Source organism: Pteropus medius, unplaced genomic scaffold (assembly GCF_902729225.1).
Source record: "Pteropus medius unplaced genomic scaffold, Ma_sr-lr_union100, whole genome shotgun sequence".
Lineage (NCBI taxonomy): Eukaryota > Metazoa > Chordata > Mammalia > Chiroptera > Pteropodidae > Pteropus > Pteropus medius.
Genome location: NW_024355008.1, coordinates 7,847,025 through 7,865,736, shown reverse-complemented (window position 1 = coordinate 7,865,736; position 18,712 = coordinate 7,847,025). Strand labels below are relative to the sequence as shown.

At 36.0% G+C, this 18,712-nt stretch overlaps 1 protein-coding gene across 1 annotated transcript in view; it reads left to right on the top strand.

The window, feature by feature from the left end:
- The window catches only part of MYH15 (myosin heavy chain 15), a 123,001-nt gene that overhangs the window by 54,848 nt on the left and 49,441 nt on the right, over positions 1–18,712 (top strand). The window contains exons 20-27 of the mRNA XM_039856949.1: positions 421–544; positions 2,125–2,261; positions 5,860–6,115; positions 9,142–9,384; positions 10,458–10,634; positions 12,315–12,460; positions 15,331–15,421; positions 17,743–18,132. Of these exons, the coding sequence (XP_039712883.1) occupies positions 421–544; positions 2,125–2,261; positions 5,860–6,115; positions 9,142–9,384; positions 10,458–10,634; positions 12,315–12,460; positions 15,331–15,421; positions 17,743–18,132 (1,564 nt within the window). The remainder of the gene's footprint in view (positions 1–420; positions 545–2,124; positions 2,262–5,859; positions 6,116–9,141; positions 9,385–10,457; positions 10,635–12,314; positions 12,461–15,330; positions 15,422–17,742; positions 18,133–18,712) is intronic.

Sequence of the window (18,712 nt, the reverse complement as noted above, 5' to 3'; positions counted from 1 at the left end):
GTAGCATAGATAGAGTACCTGTCTCAGAATTAAGAGGCATATTTCTAGTTCTCCACCAACTTACCATTAGGGCAAAGGAATCTTAGAATTATTTGTCTCTGCTTTTCATTTTTCTTATCTGTACAATGGAGACACTTAGGCTTGCCTCTCTCTCTTTCCCTTCTCAATCTCTACCTCCATCCCTAATTGAGAAGAGAATCAAATGAGGTTTTCTCTACAATAGTATGAAAAGTACAAACTATTATACCATAGTAAGGATTATTGCATGTATCTCATTATTATTGCCAAGAGTTTTATGAAAATTGAACATATTAGTAAGAGATAGTCTGTATCTCCTTTCACCTTACAGGTCCAGATTATTTTTTATTTGAATCATATGACCTCGACCCCAGAATTTATTCTTTACCTATTTTAAATTAGGTACTGTATTCTGAACCCAAAGGCCTTTCCAAAGAGCAAGTTTATGAGCAGCAGAAAAGCAGCTGAAAAATTACTTGGCTCCTTGGAGATAGACCATACCCAGTACCGCTTGGGAATCACCAAGGTAACCAGAACACTACAAAGAGTGCTTTCGGAGAAGAGTGGGAGGAAAGAGTGTGCATCTTAAAATACCTACGAAAGTTCAGTTATAAGGCATTCTACAGCTCTTGTGACCACAAAAATACAAATAGAGCTAGTTGAAAGTGGAAACTTCTGTGCTATTTGAAAGAGAAAATGTTATGCTTCTTAAACCTCAGTCCTGGCTACATTTACATTTTTATAATCATTTATCTAAACAAGTTTGTGCCTAGATATAAAATACTGAATCAACCTTCGTGTGCTAAAAAAAATATGTATACATATCGAGCTAGAAAAAGGTGAATCAACTTGTTGGCATTGTCTGTGTGTGAACTGATTCATCCACAAGTACTGTTTTAGGTGATTAATTCCAGAAGACTGTCTGAGTAATTAAAAACTTAAAGATCAAACCCACTGTCCAAAAAATTAATCCAAAGTTAACTTCCTTAAATGTGATTCACTAAATTCTCTTTCATCTTTGATGATCTTGGTAGGATCCACATATTTCGGGATACTTCTAAGAGATTTGGTTTTATCTGACAGTCAACATCAAGTTCTTCCTAATGACAATTTAAGGACTAAATTATTTGAAGGAGAATTGGAGGGCCTAGGTTGAAGAACTCACAGGAAAAGAACTCTGCGGGACGTGATTACATGTTACTTATCTCCCACATATTGAGTACCTGAGAGCCTTGTTTCTGCTATTATTTCTGTTGATTTCCACTACTGGTACCTTACTTCCTTGTCTGTTTAGTTATTTTTGTGTGAGTTACTAATCTAGGCCAGGACTAGCACAAGGTGAGTGAGCCTCTAAAGGCACAAAATTTGAGGAGGCACTCACTCTTAAAATTATGCATATGCTGATTTGTACAGCCCTGAAAGTGACAGCCTTCTTAAAATTTGTGCCTTAGATACTTCACTCACCTCATCTTGGCTATTACTAATGATAGTAAGTAAAAAAAAAATTTTTTTTTATTAGGCTCAAAAAAATATTTATGTGAATTCTTTAATGCCTAGAACAAAAATGCCTCTCTCTAGAGCAGGGGTCAGCAAACTATAGATTAAGGGCCATCTCTATGGCCTTTTTTTTTTATATGGCCCATTTGCTAAAAATGGTTTTACATTTTTAAAGGGTTGTATAACATTTTTTAAAAAAGAAGAATATTCTACAGAGACTCTATGTGGCCCACAAAGCCAAAAGTATTTATCATCTGGCCATTTACAGAAAAAGTTTATGGAACCCTTCCTGGCACTTCAGAGCACTGCCTGCCTGGGCCTGTCTTAGAACTTAAGCCAAGTTCTCTGGACAGCCTAGAAATTGTGAATAGATAAGGGAGAAGAGAGTCTGAGTTTTTGAGGAACCAATATGACCACAGGATACAATAAAATATTTTTTGCAAACTTAAAGTTTATGAAAACAAACATTCTAAAATGTACATTTTATATATCAAATAAACCTAATAAGAAATAGAATTGATAAACAAATACATGCTCAAAGGGTCATTCAGCAGACATTTACTGAATACTCATTATGAGTAGAACTAACATGTGACTTATTTCTTTTAGGTGTTTTTAAAGGCTGGCTTTCTGGGCCAATTGGAAGCAATGAAAAATGAAAGACTATCTAAAGTCTTCACGTTGTTCCAAGCCAGAGTACGGGGCAAACTGATGCGAATCAAATTCCAGAGAATTCTGGCTGAGAGGTATGATATCCCTTCCCTGCATCCCCACTGCTAGGACAATGATGTGCCTCAATCAATGTGCTCTTATCTCATTGCCTTATAATAGCTCGAGGTTGACCGGCCTCTTCTGCTTAGGCTGGGACTTAAAAATTTTTAAATCATGAAACACCAAACAGAACACAAAAGGCTTTCTTATTGCCTTATCCAACCAAGTATAAGTGTAATTCATATATTTCTTGCATTACTTGCAGGCTTCCCTTTGAGGAATTCCTTAAAGTTAGGGAAATTTGTATCTCTGAGGGTGGTGTGACTCACTGTTCATAACAGAAGCAGACCTGGAAGGGTTTGCGTGCATCCCACATCCATCTCTATGGGGAAGTTTGCTGGCAAATGCAGAGGTGTTCTCACCACTTTACAACCTCCCCTGAGTCAGAAACTGTGGCCCTTGGTGACTTGTAATCATAACTCTCTTACTTCATTTCAGGCAGATTCACTAAGGACATTTATCACCACATTTGGACACTTAGGTGTAGGTTATGTCTGTTCTTTAATAGGAAAGCAAGCTAGCAAAATCTCCAAAGGGACTATGAGCAAAGGATTCTGCAGTTATATTTACTTTTTCTGCAGCATAGTTTACATTCTGGAGAGAGGTCCACAGGTTTGGTGTAACTTGCTTAATTAACAATCTGTTAATTCCTTCTGTTGACTCAAAGAAGAAAAAGATCATTACATGGTGATGTCAGTGATATTAAAGCAACGTCTCTTAAGAATATTCTATGATCCTCATATAGTGCTCAGTGTGGTACGGGAGTTTATGAGAATTTGGGGATGAGGGGACATGGCTTTTAGGATCAGTTGTTTAAACTTGGGTAAGACTCTTAATTTCTCCATACTTCACTTCCTTCTTCTTTAAAACAAGGTCTTTACTATTCATATTTTCTAAATCATAGGATGGCTTTTAAAAATTATTACAAAACATTTCAAACATGCAAAAAATACAGAATATATTGTAATATGCACTCACGGAGCTATCATCAAAGTATATCATCTCTTTACATTTTTTCTGTAATTGATCAAAACTTAAAAAATTAACAAAGGTGAAGCCCCTTGTGTATTTCTTCCTTGATCGAAGTTCTGTAAAGATATGGAGATATGCAGATATCCTTAAAAGGTGACTTGATTTTTCATGTTTTCAGTTTTTATGTAAATAATATTCTGTATGTATTATCCTGAAATTTCTTCTTTACATTTAATATTAGTTTTGAACTTTATTAATAATGATAAATCTAGTGCTAGATTATTGATTTTAACTGCTGTATTATATTCCATTGCATAAATATATCACAATTTAGCCATTTTCCATTTCAAATAAATTTACAATTGTTTTGCTGTTACAAATAGTTCTGCAGTGACTTCTTTGTAAATGTCTCCCCCTGAACATACGCAAGAGTTTCTTGAGGATACTGTTACTCAAAATGCTGGCTCATGCTAATAGTTTGTGGATAGCAGCTGACTGAGGCCCACACTCTGAGTGGCATTTCTCCAGGGTATGAATGATTAGGTTTCAGGTCATATATACCTTCAGCATTATGAGATATTGCCAAAAAGCTTTCCAATTTACTCTTCACCAGAAGTGTATGAAAGTCCCTTTGCTCTATATTCTCACCAGCTTGTGATATTTCAGACTTTAAAAACTTTTGCCAAACATCGTATTTCTAACTTGGGGGAAAGTTATTTCCCTAAGATGATGTTTTCTGTAGTTTTTTTTTTTTGTTCGTTTATTTGTTTTTTGTTTTTTGTTTTTTCTTGTAGACAATGGTGTATTGTGTGGAGGACATTCTTTCTATTTTGTTTTTGAAGCATTTTTACTGGGAAAATGGTAAAATTCTTTTTCTGTATCTATTGAAATAATCACACGATTTTTCTTCATTAAACTATAAATGTGTTGCATTATATTAAATAGATTTTTAAAAAATGCTAAATCTACATTGTTTATGAAATATTATCTTTCCCATACAATGGTAGTAGAGTCATGAGAATTTATGCATCAATATTCATAATTAAGTTTGGCCTGTAACTTTCTTTTCTCCTGCCATGTTATCTGACTTTGGATCAAGGTTGCCTTATCCTAATAAAAGAGTTGGGGAATGTTTCATCTGTTCAAAATATGAAACTATTCATTGTGATTACCTACCCCTTGAATGTTTGGTAAAATTTGCCTATAAAATCATCTAGATCTGGTGCTTCTTTTGTGATTTATAATTACGATTCAATTTATTTAATATAGGCCTATTTTACATTTCTTTTGAATTTTCCAATTTGCTAGATTGGCTTTTAATCCCTAAAGTATCTACAATTATGTTTCTAGAGCAAATCCTAAATTATTGTAATCCTAGAGTATTGTTTATTTGTGCCTTCTTTTTTTGATCACTCATGTCAGAGGTTTGGTCTAAATAAACCACATTTTTAGAATTTTGTTTTTATTTTCTTGTTTTCTAGTTTGTTAGTTTCTGATCTCATCTTTATTCTTACCTCCTCCTTTGTGTTTATTCTTAATGCACAAATTTTTTTCAGTATGTCTAATCAGCTATTTCATTCTTCCACTGAGTATTTGATTTCAATGACTATATTTTTCAGTTTTAAACATTTTATTTGGTTCTCTTTCAAATCTGTCTGCCCTTTTATTATAGTGGCTCAGTTTTTGTTTTTCTTTTTTTAAAAAAATTCTTTATACCTTTAATTTTTAACAATTATTTTATGGTCTCTACAAGAATATTCAATTATCTGAAATTTTTGGGTTTAATCAAACTTTTTATTGTAGGTGCTCACCATCACTGATGATTGATTTTTTAAAATGTGTTTTGTAATTTTGAATTGTAAGCTCATCCTTAGGAAGGTTTTATCTAAGAATCTCTGGTGCTTGATATTAAGGTGTTTCCTTCAGTGCGATTTTGCATTTTCCTCCCCCAAGGGCCCAAAGGGTATTTATTACCAGTGTAAAAAAAAAAGATCTTGCTAATTTCTTGTACTAATCAGGTACTATAATTTAAACTTCAAACATTTCAGTGGTTCTGGTCCTTGATTTAAAAAAATATATATCTAGTGTGGGATTTCTTTACCCTAAGCTCAGACCAAATCAGATATACTTCTCTTTGACATTTCTCTGTGCCAGTGAGTGAAATTTTTAATCTTCCTTTTCATTAAGGTGAAATTCTTTGAAGGTCTTAGCTTGACACTTTATCCACATGGATATAAAAGTACAATAGCAAGACTATCTCCTTCCAGGAAGATGGCCAAGGTGTACATGCATTCACTTATCACTCAGGTTTTTAGCTCCCTCTTTATTTCTCACTGTTTTATGCTCAGCTCTCATTTAAAGGCTATTTGTAGTAGGAGCATTTTTCAGGATATCTATCTAATCCACAATATTGCCAGCCCCAGAAGTACCTCATAAGGCTTTTGCCAAAATCAAATGAGAGCCTAGATGTAGAAGTGCTTTGAAGACAAATGAGAATTTATAATGACTCCTAAAAAGATGTGCTTATTAATAATCTGAAATTTAGAAAGTAACTCTTATATTTTGAGTTAACTTACTTTTCTTTTTTCTCTCTTGATTTAGGGATGCGCTTCTTTTGATCCAGTGGAATATACGAGTTTTTATGGCTGTGAAGAACTGGCCCTGGATGAGGCTTTTCTTCAAGATCAAGCCTCTTGTTAAATCTGCTGGGATGGGAAAGGAGGTAGCTGGACTGAAAGAAGAGTGTGCGCAACTGCAAAAAGCCTTGGAGAAATCAGAATCTCAGAGGGAGGAACTGAAAGCAAAGCAAGTCTCCCTCATCTGGGAAAAGAATGACCTGCTTCTTCAGCTGCAGGCTGTGAGTGGCCCCACCATTTGTTCTTCAAATCAAGTTTTTAATTAGATTCCCTGTTTTGCAGGCAGCGTTGACTTGAAAAACAGCACGTGCTTTTCAAATACCATAGAATTTCATCAAACAGACATGGGAAACACTTAAAGAGACACCCTATTTCATAGAGAACTGATTTTATTGACAGAATATCTTTGAAAAAGAGACAAATTATTAGATGGGATTTAACTATGTAAAAGTACCACAGTTCTGTTATGGCAGCCAGGAAGTTCCGGGTTTTAATTTAAATTCTGTATCAAAGTACCAGTTTTTAGTAGGTCCTGAGAAAAGCTTTACTTAGATTTTCAGGATTATTATAGTATACGCCTAGTTCCTTTTCCTAATTTTGGTTTCCCTACATCCCCATTCCCCAGTCCAAATCAATATCACTAATCAGGTTAGTTCGTAAAACAGCAGTTCTCAGTGTTGGATTTGCATCAGAATCATGTGTGACACAGGCCCTGTATGGTTCCAAATAATCTGTATGGCTGACTCTGATATTCAGTCAGGACTGAGAACCATTGTCTTTAACAAACATCACGTTGCTTTCCTGATAACAAGCTTCAGCTCCTGCAACTTGTGCGTTATAGGCTCCAAACCTTTGGCCCTGGCATTCCAGCCTCCATCTCCAGTCTGATCCCACTCTGCCTTACTCCCTTTCACACTTCTCCTCTCTAGCCACGGGGACTACTGCTATCCTCGAACATCTCAAAGGCAGGGACGGGATTGTATCCATCTCTATTATATCCTCCACCCCACTTAGAACAATGCTAAGTTAAAAAAAAAATACTGGGTTCAAATATAATTATATAAATAAAAGAGTTTTTTCTGCTTTCTGAATGTACTGAAAACAGAAAATTAGTAATTTTAGATTGACCCAAGGTATTCTTTTATTTTGAGGCTGTGCTATTCATCTGTATTCCAATAGGCCATATTTTACATAAGAATTTATACCTAGACCCATATTTCTGATACATATTTGACATAGCAGTGATTCGAGGACTTTAGAATATATAGAATATTCAGAATATATCAACCTTACCTGGGATGCTTGTTAGAAATACAAATTCCTGGGCCCCTCTTCAAACCTACTTTAAGATCCGTACTGTGAGAATCATAGTTTGTAATGTCATAAGTTATCTGACTTAAAGAAGAGGTAGCTTTGGATGAGACCTGGCCTCCCAGTTTTTATCATTCTTCCTGTTGAGAGAGTGGCCAGTGCTACTTGGGCTGACATGGGAGATAGAAATGGTCCCAACTTGTTCAGAGGGTGGCGGGTCAAAGCCTGGGATACATGATAAAAGGTTAGCATGGTGAGCATGGGAAACACCTAGAAGCCAACTTCAGAGCAAACCCAGAAAGGGCGAGATGAGTTCAAATTGTAACTGTGATTTAAAATGTTGACAGAGCTATCAAATATTTCATCATTCTTTATTTTTAAGGGACACAACACAGTAGGGATCAAGGAAGCAAAGATTCTTTTAAAATCATTCAGTTAGTCAAAATACCAGTAGAACCCAGAACACATTCCAATTAACATTGTGAGTACAAGAGAGAATAACTGCTACTGGGAACAGGATGCTTCTACTTTTCAACTGCTACACTATTGCTCAGCTGGCCCCAGGTCCTGCCGTCGCATTTCATGAAGGGATCAACGATGGATAATTGGAATGTCCTCTTCATTCTGTGATGAGGAGAAATCCTGCATACATGCTGAATGGAATAGAGCACATAACTGTTCTGCGTGTTACCCTGAGGTGAACGAAGATCAGATGTCCCCATTATTTCCCAAACACTGGAAGTTTCTCTGATTCATATAGACCCTTCCTGTTTTGATATTTTTGTTTGTTTTTAATTTAGCCCTTCTCTTTTGGTCCTCGGTGATATTGGAGATTTACTATTCTATACCTCCCACTATTCCATACCTCTTTCAGCCCCATTTTTTTGGGCCATTCTTTGCCAGGGGTTAGCCAGAAACCAATAGCCTAGATTTTTGCCTTTATCTGCTCTGATCTAAGTAGCTAATACAACTTAAGCCAGGCAAATAGATACATATTTAATAAATTGCCCAAACTGTCATATTGCAGAGGATGAATGAGGTCTAGAGATGGAAAATGGAGATGTATGTGAAGTTGTGCTGCAATGAGACTGTGGTAATTAAGAACTTGCACGCAAAGGAGAGGTCTTAGTTAACTTCTAGTAGAGAGGAATTAGAGGGGTTCAAATTTATAAAAGGTGCTTTTGTAGCAAAAAGCAATTGAGCCCTATATTTTTCACTTGACCCATAACACAGGAGGAATGGGTCACTTAGTGACAGTTCGAGACAATACATTTGAAAGGATTAAAGGAAAGAGTATTTTTATACTCTATGTGTATAACTTGTGGAATTTACTGCTGGCAGAATCCCTGAGGAAAAGATTTGAGATGGAAATAATAGTAAAATCTAGTTAGTGATTTGCAGGTAAACTTATGAATTTTAAATTCAGCCTATGAATAAAAAATCTATAGCTCAGCTCTCTTTATTAGAAGATACCTATATATACTAAACAAGTACATCGGGGTACTTATCATAATATAAATATTCTATTGTCTGAAGGAACACTACTTTCTTAAACGACTGTATTCTAAGTAGAAATCAACCTCAAACTCTGTGTCTATGTGGATGCTTCCAGTAGCTGTGATTTAAGCAGTACACTCCTGATTTCTAGAGGCATGTTAGCTCCTTCAGGCCACCAGGATTCTATTAAGTGTTTTAGAAGAGGTAATCTAATCTACCTGAAAGATTGAAAGCACCTCCAAACACAAGCAACTCCTCTACTTCTCAACAATCGGATCAGGGAACTGGGAATATTATTTCAACCGCTTCTGAAAGACGGTAGGTGAAAGTGCTGGGCAGAGGGCAGGCAATTATCTCTTTGCTAGTGTTAAGCAGCATTTTCGCCTAGCTGATAAATTATTTCCAGCTGTTGGCAACAATTTTCTCCTCTTCATGGCAGGAGCAAGAGACCCTGGCAAATGCTGAAGAGCAGAGCGAGTCGCTGATTAAATCCAAGATCCAGCTGGAGGCCAGAGTCAAGACGCTGTCTGCGCGGGTGGAGGAAGAAGAGGAGATAAATTCTGAGCTGACTGCCAGGGGGCGGAAACTTGAAGATGAATGTTCTGAGCTGAAGAAAGAAATCGATGACCTGGAAACAATGTTGGCGAAGTCAGAGAAGGAGAAGCATGCCACAGAGCACAGGGTACTTTTCCTATAATGTTAGGAAGGCCTAGGTGCCTGAATGCCACCGCTCCCAATCAGGCTTTGGTACCAGACTTGCTCTGTTTAAATTAACTAACACAATGGTCTGCAAACTTTACAGCACTGGGAGTCAGAAATGGCATAAAATGAAGGGTCTGATGAACTGTGTTGTCCCAGTTCAAATTTCCAACTCGAATTATGAAACCCCACTTAATCTTCCAAGTGAAACATTTTTATCTGTTCCAATCTTATTGTATCTGAATCCAAAAGAAAGAGCAAAAATGGTTTCATTGGGCCTCTAAGTATCTTTTTTTTTTTTGGAGGGTAAGCGAGCATGACGTAGTTGACTGAAAGGTGATTTGGGATGTGTCTGAATCTCCAGTTCTGTCATTGAGTCTGACCTTGAAGAAGTCACTTTAATTCCAATTAAAGACTTTGATGTTCTGCTCATTTCAGTTGAGAGTTTTAACTTGCACATCTGTGTATGGATTGAAGTTAGCCAAAGAGACTGTGTCAAACTTTTGATAAAAAACTAGTCTCCAGAATGACACTGTAACTTTGGCAGATGCTTATATAGCCACTCTCGTGACATTGGTTCCCTTTCATAAAAGCTCATGGGCCTGGGACAGCCAGCTTCCATGTTTGCACATTTTATCAGCTGGAACTCTTCTTTAACCTCCACTTTCTTGGGATATGAAGCATAACAAGATTAACAATACGTGCCTCTGAATACTCAAAAGCAGGCTACATTACCTTTAGTGGTGTTCTTGTTATATAGTAACACGACACTCTGAAAATTGGCCATCCAGTGAGCTATACTGATAATATTTGATTAACCAGAAGATCCTATTCCCTGGCAGTGACAGATAACAGATCAGTTTGTGTGAGCGTAGAAGCAAAAGCGACTTCAGAATTTTAAAAAATGTATCAGGAATTTGGCTAAATTTGGTTCTTTGTGACAGTGGATAGCTCATGAGATTTTTTGTACAAGAAAATAGAGAAGATGGGCCTCAGTGTTATGCCCAACCTTCCAGGGGTAGCTCTAACAAAGCTCTTGCTGTCTCCTTTCCACAGGTCAAGAACTTGACTGAGGAAGTAGAGTCTCTAAATGAGGATATCAGCAAACTTAACAGAATGACCACAGTTATGCAGGAGGCCCATCAGCAGACCCTTGATGACCTGCACTCAGAGGAAGAGAAACTCAGCAACATGAGCAAAGCTAAAGTGAAATTGGAACAGCAAGTGGATGAAGTAAGTGATATATCTAGCTGGTTAGTGCTTGCTCGCTCGCTTGCTATCTATATATATATCTTCAATTTTTATTTAGTTAATTTATCTTGACAGTTTCAGAAAAACTTAGTAACATGGTTTGTTTCTCTCATGACTTAGAGATAGTGATTTTTTTTTCTTTAATGTATACTGAACTACAGTATAGAGAAACTGCAGCACGTAATCTGACAGTTTTTAAATGCAACTCTTTTAACAGTTCTGGGCAGGGGAGGAAAGACACTGGGATGAATCATAAAGGATTAGCACTCTAAGTGACTGACTTTTTCCCACAGAACTTAGTATTTTGCCCCATAGATGTGTTGGTACTCTATTTGACACTAGTGTTAAAGGATTGGTTTAAAGGCCCTGTTGTGTCTCCAGTGGAGACTGTGGTTTATAGTTGAAAGATATATAAATCACAAGCTGTGTTTTCCATACACTATTGGGAAATACTTGTAAGATTCTAAAGATGGTACCCCTTTTCTGCTTCCAAACACCCTGTGAAATAAAGATATTTCAGACCAGCTTCAATAGGTAGCTTCATCATTCTTTTCCCTTCCCCAGCTGACATAGTGTATGCATTCATCCTCTTATTAGTCCCAAAAGCTTAGCCTTTATAAAATTGCTGACAAGGGTGGTTAGGTTTTATGATTATTATCTGCTTCTTTTTCCTCATGCCTCTCTATCAATTTCCTCTATTACCTATTAGTTGTCTCACTTCTCTTCCTATTTCCACTGATTGTGTGTCTCACAAAGCCTCTATATGAGGATTTATTGGTGTTTGTGTGTGTGCACATTCATACACACACACACTCACACAGTTGTTCTCTCCTGGAGTTTATCTACTTTCAGCTTTTTACACACACCTTCCAGAAATTCTCCTTCTTCCCCCATTTAAATTCCATATCTTTCTCTCTTTACAGGAAATAGCTTCTGTTGCTAAAAAGTAAACATACCAATGAAAAAAATAGCCATATTGTAACTGTTATCTAGCTTCCTGTTTAACCTCGATATCATTGTTGGCAATATTAATTCAGATAGAACTGGAATGTTCTGACCACCTTGGGAGGGGCTGCTAGAGTATGACATAATGTTGTGGGCTAGAAGAGGGTACCAAGGGAGTAAAGGAGATATGCAAATTATGCCATGTCACATGTGTTTGTTTGAAAGGGTCAGTACTGAGTTGGGAGACTTAGGACAGCTATGCAGACAGATTTGCTTGGTGTTGCTACAGGGAGCAGAGCTTAGATTTGTGGGAAGGATTTGCAGAGAGTATCTCAGCTTCTTATGAAGAAGAACTCTCGAGTAAATGGATTTATCCACCCATGAAATAAGCTGCCGTGTGAAGAAGCGAACTTCCCATCACTGGAAAGCGATCAAACCAGACCTCACTGGCTACTTATTATTGGTTTCTTCCCTAGAGTAGACTGTATATTCCTTAATTAATCTCTAAAATTTTCTTCCATCACTGTGATTTCTAGATTCTTTTTGTTATCTTATTGGTGCATGCAATATTTATGTGAAAATATCTACATAGCTAGGCATTGTTTACAGAATCTGTGCTTCTATTTTTTTTTCCAGAAGGTAAGTAGTTAATGAACACATCTAGTAAAGTATAAACTGTACCTATTTATTTAGCTAAATAATATCTCCTTTTGTCAGCTTGAGGGTACCCTTGAGCAGGAGAGAAAAGCGAGAATGAACTGTGAAAGGGAAAAGCGCAAACTGGAGGGCGATTTAAAGCTGAACCAGGAGAGTATGGCATACCTGGAGAGCAGCCAGCTGCAGCTTGCAGAAAAGCTGAGGAAGTAAGCCACCTTTATGTTGACACGAGATTCTGTGAGACCCTATATTGGAAGGAACAGCTCTCTCATATTATTTATCCTCATGACTCCAGGGCTAGATCTCTCAAAACCTGAAGGGGAGGATAACAAGCCTAGGAAATGAATTTTTTTTTTTTTTTGCTGAACTTTATTATATAGCTGTAAAAAAAGAGCGAATGCATAATCTAGAAAAATATAACCGAGAAGGCATCTGACTAGCAAATGCGAATGAAAGGTGTAAGGCATATGAGATGTGAATTATTGGAATTTGAGGCTACAAGTCAAAAAATAAAAAATACCCACTTTATATTACTTACGATGAGACCAATGGCATAACAGTAAAAAAAAAAAAAAAGTCAAAATAAAAAAGTGACACTAATGTGAATGACATCCAATACTCTGATCACTTAAAAAAATACTCATATGCCAGATACAACTTTATTAATATTTCCATATCTATTTTTTCAAATAATTTTTGTATAAATATTAAACCTTAAAATCTAAAGCAAAATGACACAATTAAAATTAGTGAAACTTCAGTTTACATGGATGCCCAGAGAACTCAGGGCCAGATGGCCTTCTCCGTTTAGTTTCACAACTCAGCGAAATGGATTTTCTCACCTTGTATTTTTTGTCTTCCCCTGTTTAGCTAGACTTTCTTCTAACCATTAGGGATTTTCAAGTTATTTGGAATATAGCAAATGAAAGAAAAAACAGTGAGGTCCAAGAGTAAGATAAGGACGGGTTAAAGCTGGGCGCATATTGCTTGTTGGAACCCATAGTGAAAGAGGAGAGAATCAAATGAGCAGCTGTGAGCTTCTGGTTTTCCTGTTTATGGACATAAGCGTCTATTATACATGCCTGTGGTCAGGCTTGATTAATATTCTACTAATAAGTTACTGAACTGGATAGGTGCTTGGAAAAGATGAAGTAAGTAACCTTATGAATGTAATGGAATAGTGAAAGGCAAAATAATGATAGTTTCCTTAGCCCTTAATTTTGAATATTTCGTTTAAGCTCAGCAAGTTGAAAATGATATTTCATGTCCTTATAGGTCACAGGTCAAAGATCTATGGCATTTCAGAAATCCATATTTGCTATGTACTCTCTATATATGGAAACTTAGTGCATGATAAAGATGGCATTTCAAAATATTGATGACAACATAGAATACTTAATAAATGGTGCTGAGGTTATTAGCTATTCATTTTCCGAGGTAAAAGTTAAATTTCTGCCTCGCATTATTCGCACACATAAAATCCAGTTGTATTAAAAAATTAAATATAAAAAATAAAGCTATAAAACAAACCATCAGAAGATGCACTATTTTTCAAAATAGCCAAGATGGGGAAATATCCTAAATGCCTATTGAAGGATGAATAGATAAAGAAAAATGTGGTGTATACATACAATGGAATATTATTCAGTCTTTTAAACAGAAGGAAATCCTCCCATATGTGACAATATCGATGAACCTTGAGGACATTAGGCTAAATGGAAATAAGGTGGTCACAGAAAAACAAATACTGCATAATTCCACTTATATGAGGCATCTAAAATAGTCAAACTTGTAGAAACAGTAGAATGGTGTTGAACAGGGCGTGGAGGGAGGGGGAAAGTGGAGTTGCTATTCAATGAGTATAGAGTCATTATGCGAGATGGTTAAGTCCTAGTGGTCTGCTGTACACATTGAGCCTATATTTAACAATACTGTATTGTGCACTTAAATATTAAAGAGGGTACATATGTTAAGTGTTCTTACTGCAGTAACAACAAAAACTATTAAAAGACAACACAGGTGATAAATCATAGGAAATTGACAGGTAAGATCTTGAATAACTCACAAAAAATAAAGGAAATATCTTGATAAATTTGACTGCATCAAAATTTTAAACATTGATGTGGCGAAAGCCAACCTAAATAAAATTGTGACACATTATCAATGAGAGAAATATTTGCAACAGATATCAAAAAATGAGTATCAAGAATGTTAAAAGAAAGCTGTAATTCAATAATTAGGTGAACAACCTAATAGAAAAATAGCCAAGAGAAACATGTAGTTCATTTGGTTTATTACCCATTTTTAAATCCTTATAATTGACATCATGATGTCATCAATAATAAAGGAGGACATTCAAAATCAGTGACATACTAATCTATTCTCTCAGATTAGGCAAATATAGAAGTATGCTAATATTAAGCATAAATGTAGAAAAATAATTCACACTGCTACTGGGGATCAAAGGGCAGGGTTGTATATTTTTAAGCAAATACTTATACCTGACCTAGCAATTCCCTGCTCAGTATCCACTGTATAGAAACACTCACTTGTACATAGTATAGCATGTATATGAATAGCATTATTTGTAAAAGCAAAATATTGGGAAAACTTAAGTGCTTATTAATATGGAAATGGACAAATAAACCACCAGAAGTCTAAATCATGGACTAGTATGTCACAGTTAATTTTTAAAGGAAGCAATCTATGTGTGGGCTGACAGAAAAATGTTCAATGTATTATCGTATAAAAAAATAAGTTATATAACTATAAATATAAATGTATAAAATATTATACTTGTCTCAGAAAAAAAAGAAACTATTTCTACTGATCTATAAACATAAACATACATCAATACTTAAAAAAAATTTGAGTGTATTCACACCAAACTGATAATGGTGTTTACCTCTAGGGAAGGAACAGAGATTGGGTGTACAGCCAAAAAGACTTCAGATATAGATGTCATAGTTGAATTTTTACAATAAGAATGAATTCATGTGTTATTACTATAATTCTAAAAATATTTAAACAAAACGTATTACTCTGTATAATTCTATCAGTACCTTTTTCCAAACAGGAAAGATTTAGAAATGAGTCAGATGAATTCAAAGGTGGAGAATGAGAAAGGCCTAGTGGCTCAGCTTCAGAAGACAGTTGAAGAGCTTCAGGTAATCATTTATCAAACACCTGTGAGTACCTGCATTTAGATACATGGGTGGTGATTGGTGCTTCAGTCGACAAACGCTCTGCCAAGGCATTTGTGCCCTTAGTCAACTACAGACAGAAGTAGAAAAGGTAAGCTGTGGCATTCCACAGATATGTGACTCTGGGGAAAATTACTTTTTTAAAAGTTTAAATTTTCTTATTAGAATAATTAAAACAAATAGCTAATTTGTTGAATGCGTGCCATGAATCAGGCATTGTGCTAAACCCTAGACATATATTTTTTCACTTGTTAATCTTCCCGATAACCTTTGAGTTAATGTTATTAAATGCAATGATACATGTAAGTGGTAAGCACAGCGCCCGACCCATGGTACACATTCAGTGTTAGCAATTTAATTTTTTATGATGATTAGTCTTTGTGATTAGAAGGCAATTATGCTGAAAATCTGTTTTGTAGCTGTGTGTAGCCTCAAAACATTATCTGATAATGGGCAGCTGTTTATAAATTTTAGACGATGAGACTGTTTTATACTCTATGGCCATGTTATAAAATAATATAAATACTATATATACTTATAAATGCTCATATATGCATACAGTTGAATGTTTTCTTTTGGAGATAAATATTTAACTCAGTAATTAACTATCACTCAAAATAGTTTTCTTTTTAATTTTAATTTTTAATTTTTAAATATTTTTTATTTATTTATTTTTATTTATGGTGACATTGGTTAACAAAATCCAGTAAGTTTCAGCAGTACACTTTAACGGTAAAGCATATATATATTTACATTGTGTGCTCACCTCTCATAGTTAGATTTCTTTCTGTCACCATATATTTGACCCCCTTTACCCCACCTACTCTCCCCTCCCCACTATTCTCTGGTAACCACTAGTCTATTGTCCATGTCCATGAGTGGAACCCTTTTCAGATAAGTTCTTCTGCGATATTTTGAGCCAAATAAGAAAACCAGTCTCGCCACTACATGGACGTGCTTTCAGACACAATATTAATCTCTGAATAATTATCTCTCATATTCACCAGGCTTGTCTTTAAACAATACTTGACTTTATAAAAAAAAAAAATTTCAATTTATCCATCAATCCTTGATGATTTTTAAAAAATGCTCTAAAGATTATTTCTGAAGAAATGTTTCAAAAATATTTGGTCTAATGACAGCATGGTTTGGGATAAAGGTATTGGTCCCAAGATAATTGGTTGGAAGGAGATCACATTTAATTGGATGTGGAAATCATATATTTTTTTTAGCACCTACTCTGTCACAACTTGTACAGGTCTGATAGCCCATGTATTTGGAATGATATAAAATTAACTTCCTTTAAGCCATGTTCCTCCTATTTAGTGGAAAGGAAACATATTCTAAAATAGATTTCTGTTTTTTCCCCCTACTCTTGCTTACACCTAATGATTTCAAGTGATGTTAATGAACATCAGTGGCCTCAATGTAATACAATGATGCTATCAAGATTTGTAGAGCTATTTGCCCCTACACTAAAACAATTTTGGGCTCTCAGCATTCTTATCAGTACTTTTCTTTGTCTAATAATTCTGCCTCTAGTGGTATCAGATTACTGTTCACTTTAGTAGTCCCCATTCCTCCACCAATTCTAATTTGTTAAATCTCCTGCTCCTTGAAATTGCCTGCGGATTAAGAAATGAAGTAATCAAGTTTGCCAAAATTGTGTATACAATTAAATTGATGCTGTTTCTTATGAGTAAGTTGCTTGAATTCAGAGATAGTCATTCCATTGATTAGGTTTTTGCCTGAGTTCTCAATAGTTTGCATTGTCAGGTAAACAAATTCCAGATAAGCGAGGTTATGTATATGAAATTCATCATGGTATTTTTTATAAGCTCTTTAAATTTTTTTCTTGTCAGGTGGAAGATGTTTCCTATTTCTTTGGAAGTGCTCTTTACTGAGAGTTCCTCTTCATGTTTGTAACTTAAGTTGCTCATCACCGAGGTCTGGGAAATGTGGAGGAACTGCAGATTTTAATTCTGGTCGTACTACCAGTTTGGAGCAAATCACTTAATTTCTGTGTATTCTGTCTTCTTTAACTATTAAATGAGAACCAAAGGTGTTCTGTTACTTTTCTTAGTTGTAGAACTTTAAATATATGTATTTAAATTTCTAAAATACAGTAAAGCTCTTGAATATTAAATATGCTACTTCTCTTTCTCTAATAATTCAGCCTCAAGTGGTGTCAGGTTACTATTCACTTTAGTAGTCCCCACTTCTCCACCAATTTTAATTTGTCACTTCAAATTTTTAGTAAAAGTCAAATTTATTTATTGCTACAGATTCAAATACAGCATTTGAAAAAGGAACTAGAAGCTGAAAGGACCACTCGAGCCAAGGTGGAGAGGGAGAGAGCTGACCTCACCCAAGAACTGGAAGACTTGAATGAGAGGCTCGAGGAGGCCAGAGGGGCCAGTTTGGCGCAAGTAGAGATCACTAAGAAACAGGAAACAAAATTCCAGAAACTTCGTCGCGATATGGAAGAGGCCACCCTGCACTTTGAGGTAACTTCTGCGTCTTTGAAGAAGAGACATGCAGACAGCCTGGCTGAGCTCGAGGGCCAGGTAGAAAATCTACAGCAGGTCAAGCAGAAACTGGAAAATGACAAGACTGACTTGCAGCTGGAAGCAGATGACCTTCTGACCCATGTTGAGCAGATGACCCGAGCTCAGGTAATGGACATTCCCAAGCCCTTTTTCGGGACTTAGAACATGGAATTGGGTAGAGGAGGGAAAGGAAAAGAAAAACAAATCAGACTGATGTCTCAAGGTATTTGCTAATGGAGGCTATAGTTCTTCAGATTGACTAGATTAGGAGTTCTAAGCTCAGGGGTCATTGTTAAGGTCACATTGCTATCACCTGAATGTAGACTGATAGTGGCTTCTGGTTTTATTGGAACTCCAGTCCATGTTCCTTATGGTTCTTTTTGGTGATGCCATAAATAAGTATTCTGGAAAAGTGAAGCCACTAGTTATATGAGTGATGTCTCTCTCTTGAAGAATGGCTTTGTGTTGAGAGCACTCCTTAAGGGTGGCCCAAATACTTCTAGAGTCTGTCTGAATGAGTGGTGGACACAAAGAACTTTGCTGAGAGGAGATAAATTTTTCTCCCTCTCGTCCTCCAGCATCTTTTTAACCAGCCAGCACTAAAAGTTTCATCACATGTTCTTTGTTCACTGAGTCTGTTTATCTACACCCTGCATGTTCTCACCTTGAATGACTAGTATCAGATCACAGGTAAGGGCCAATCTCC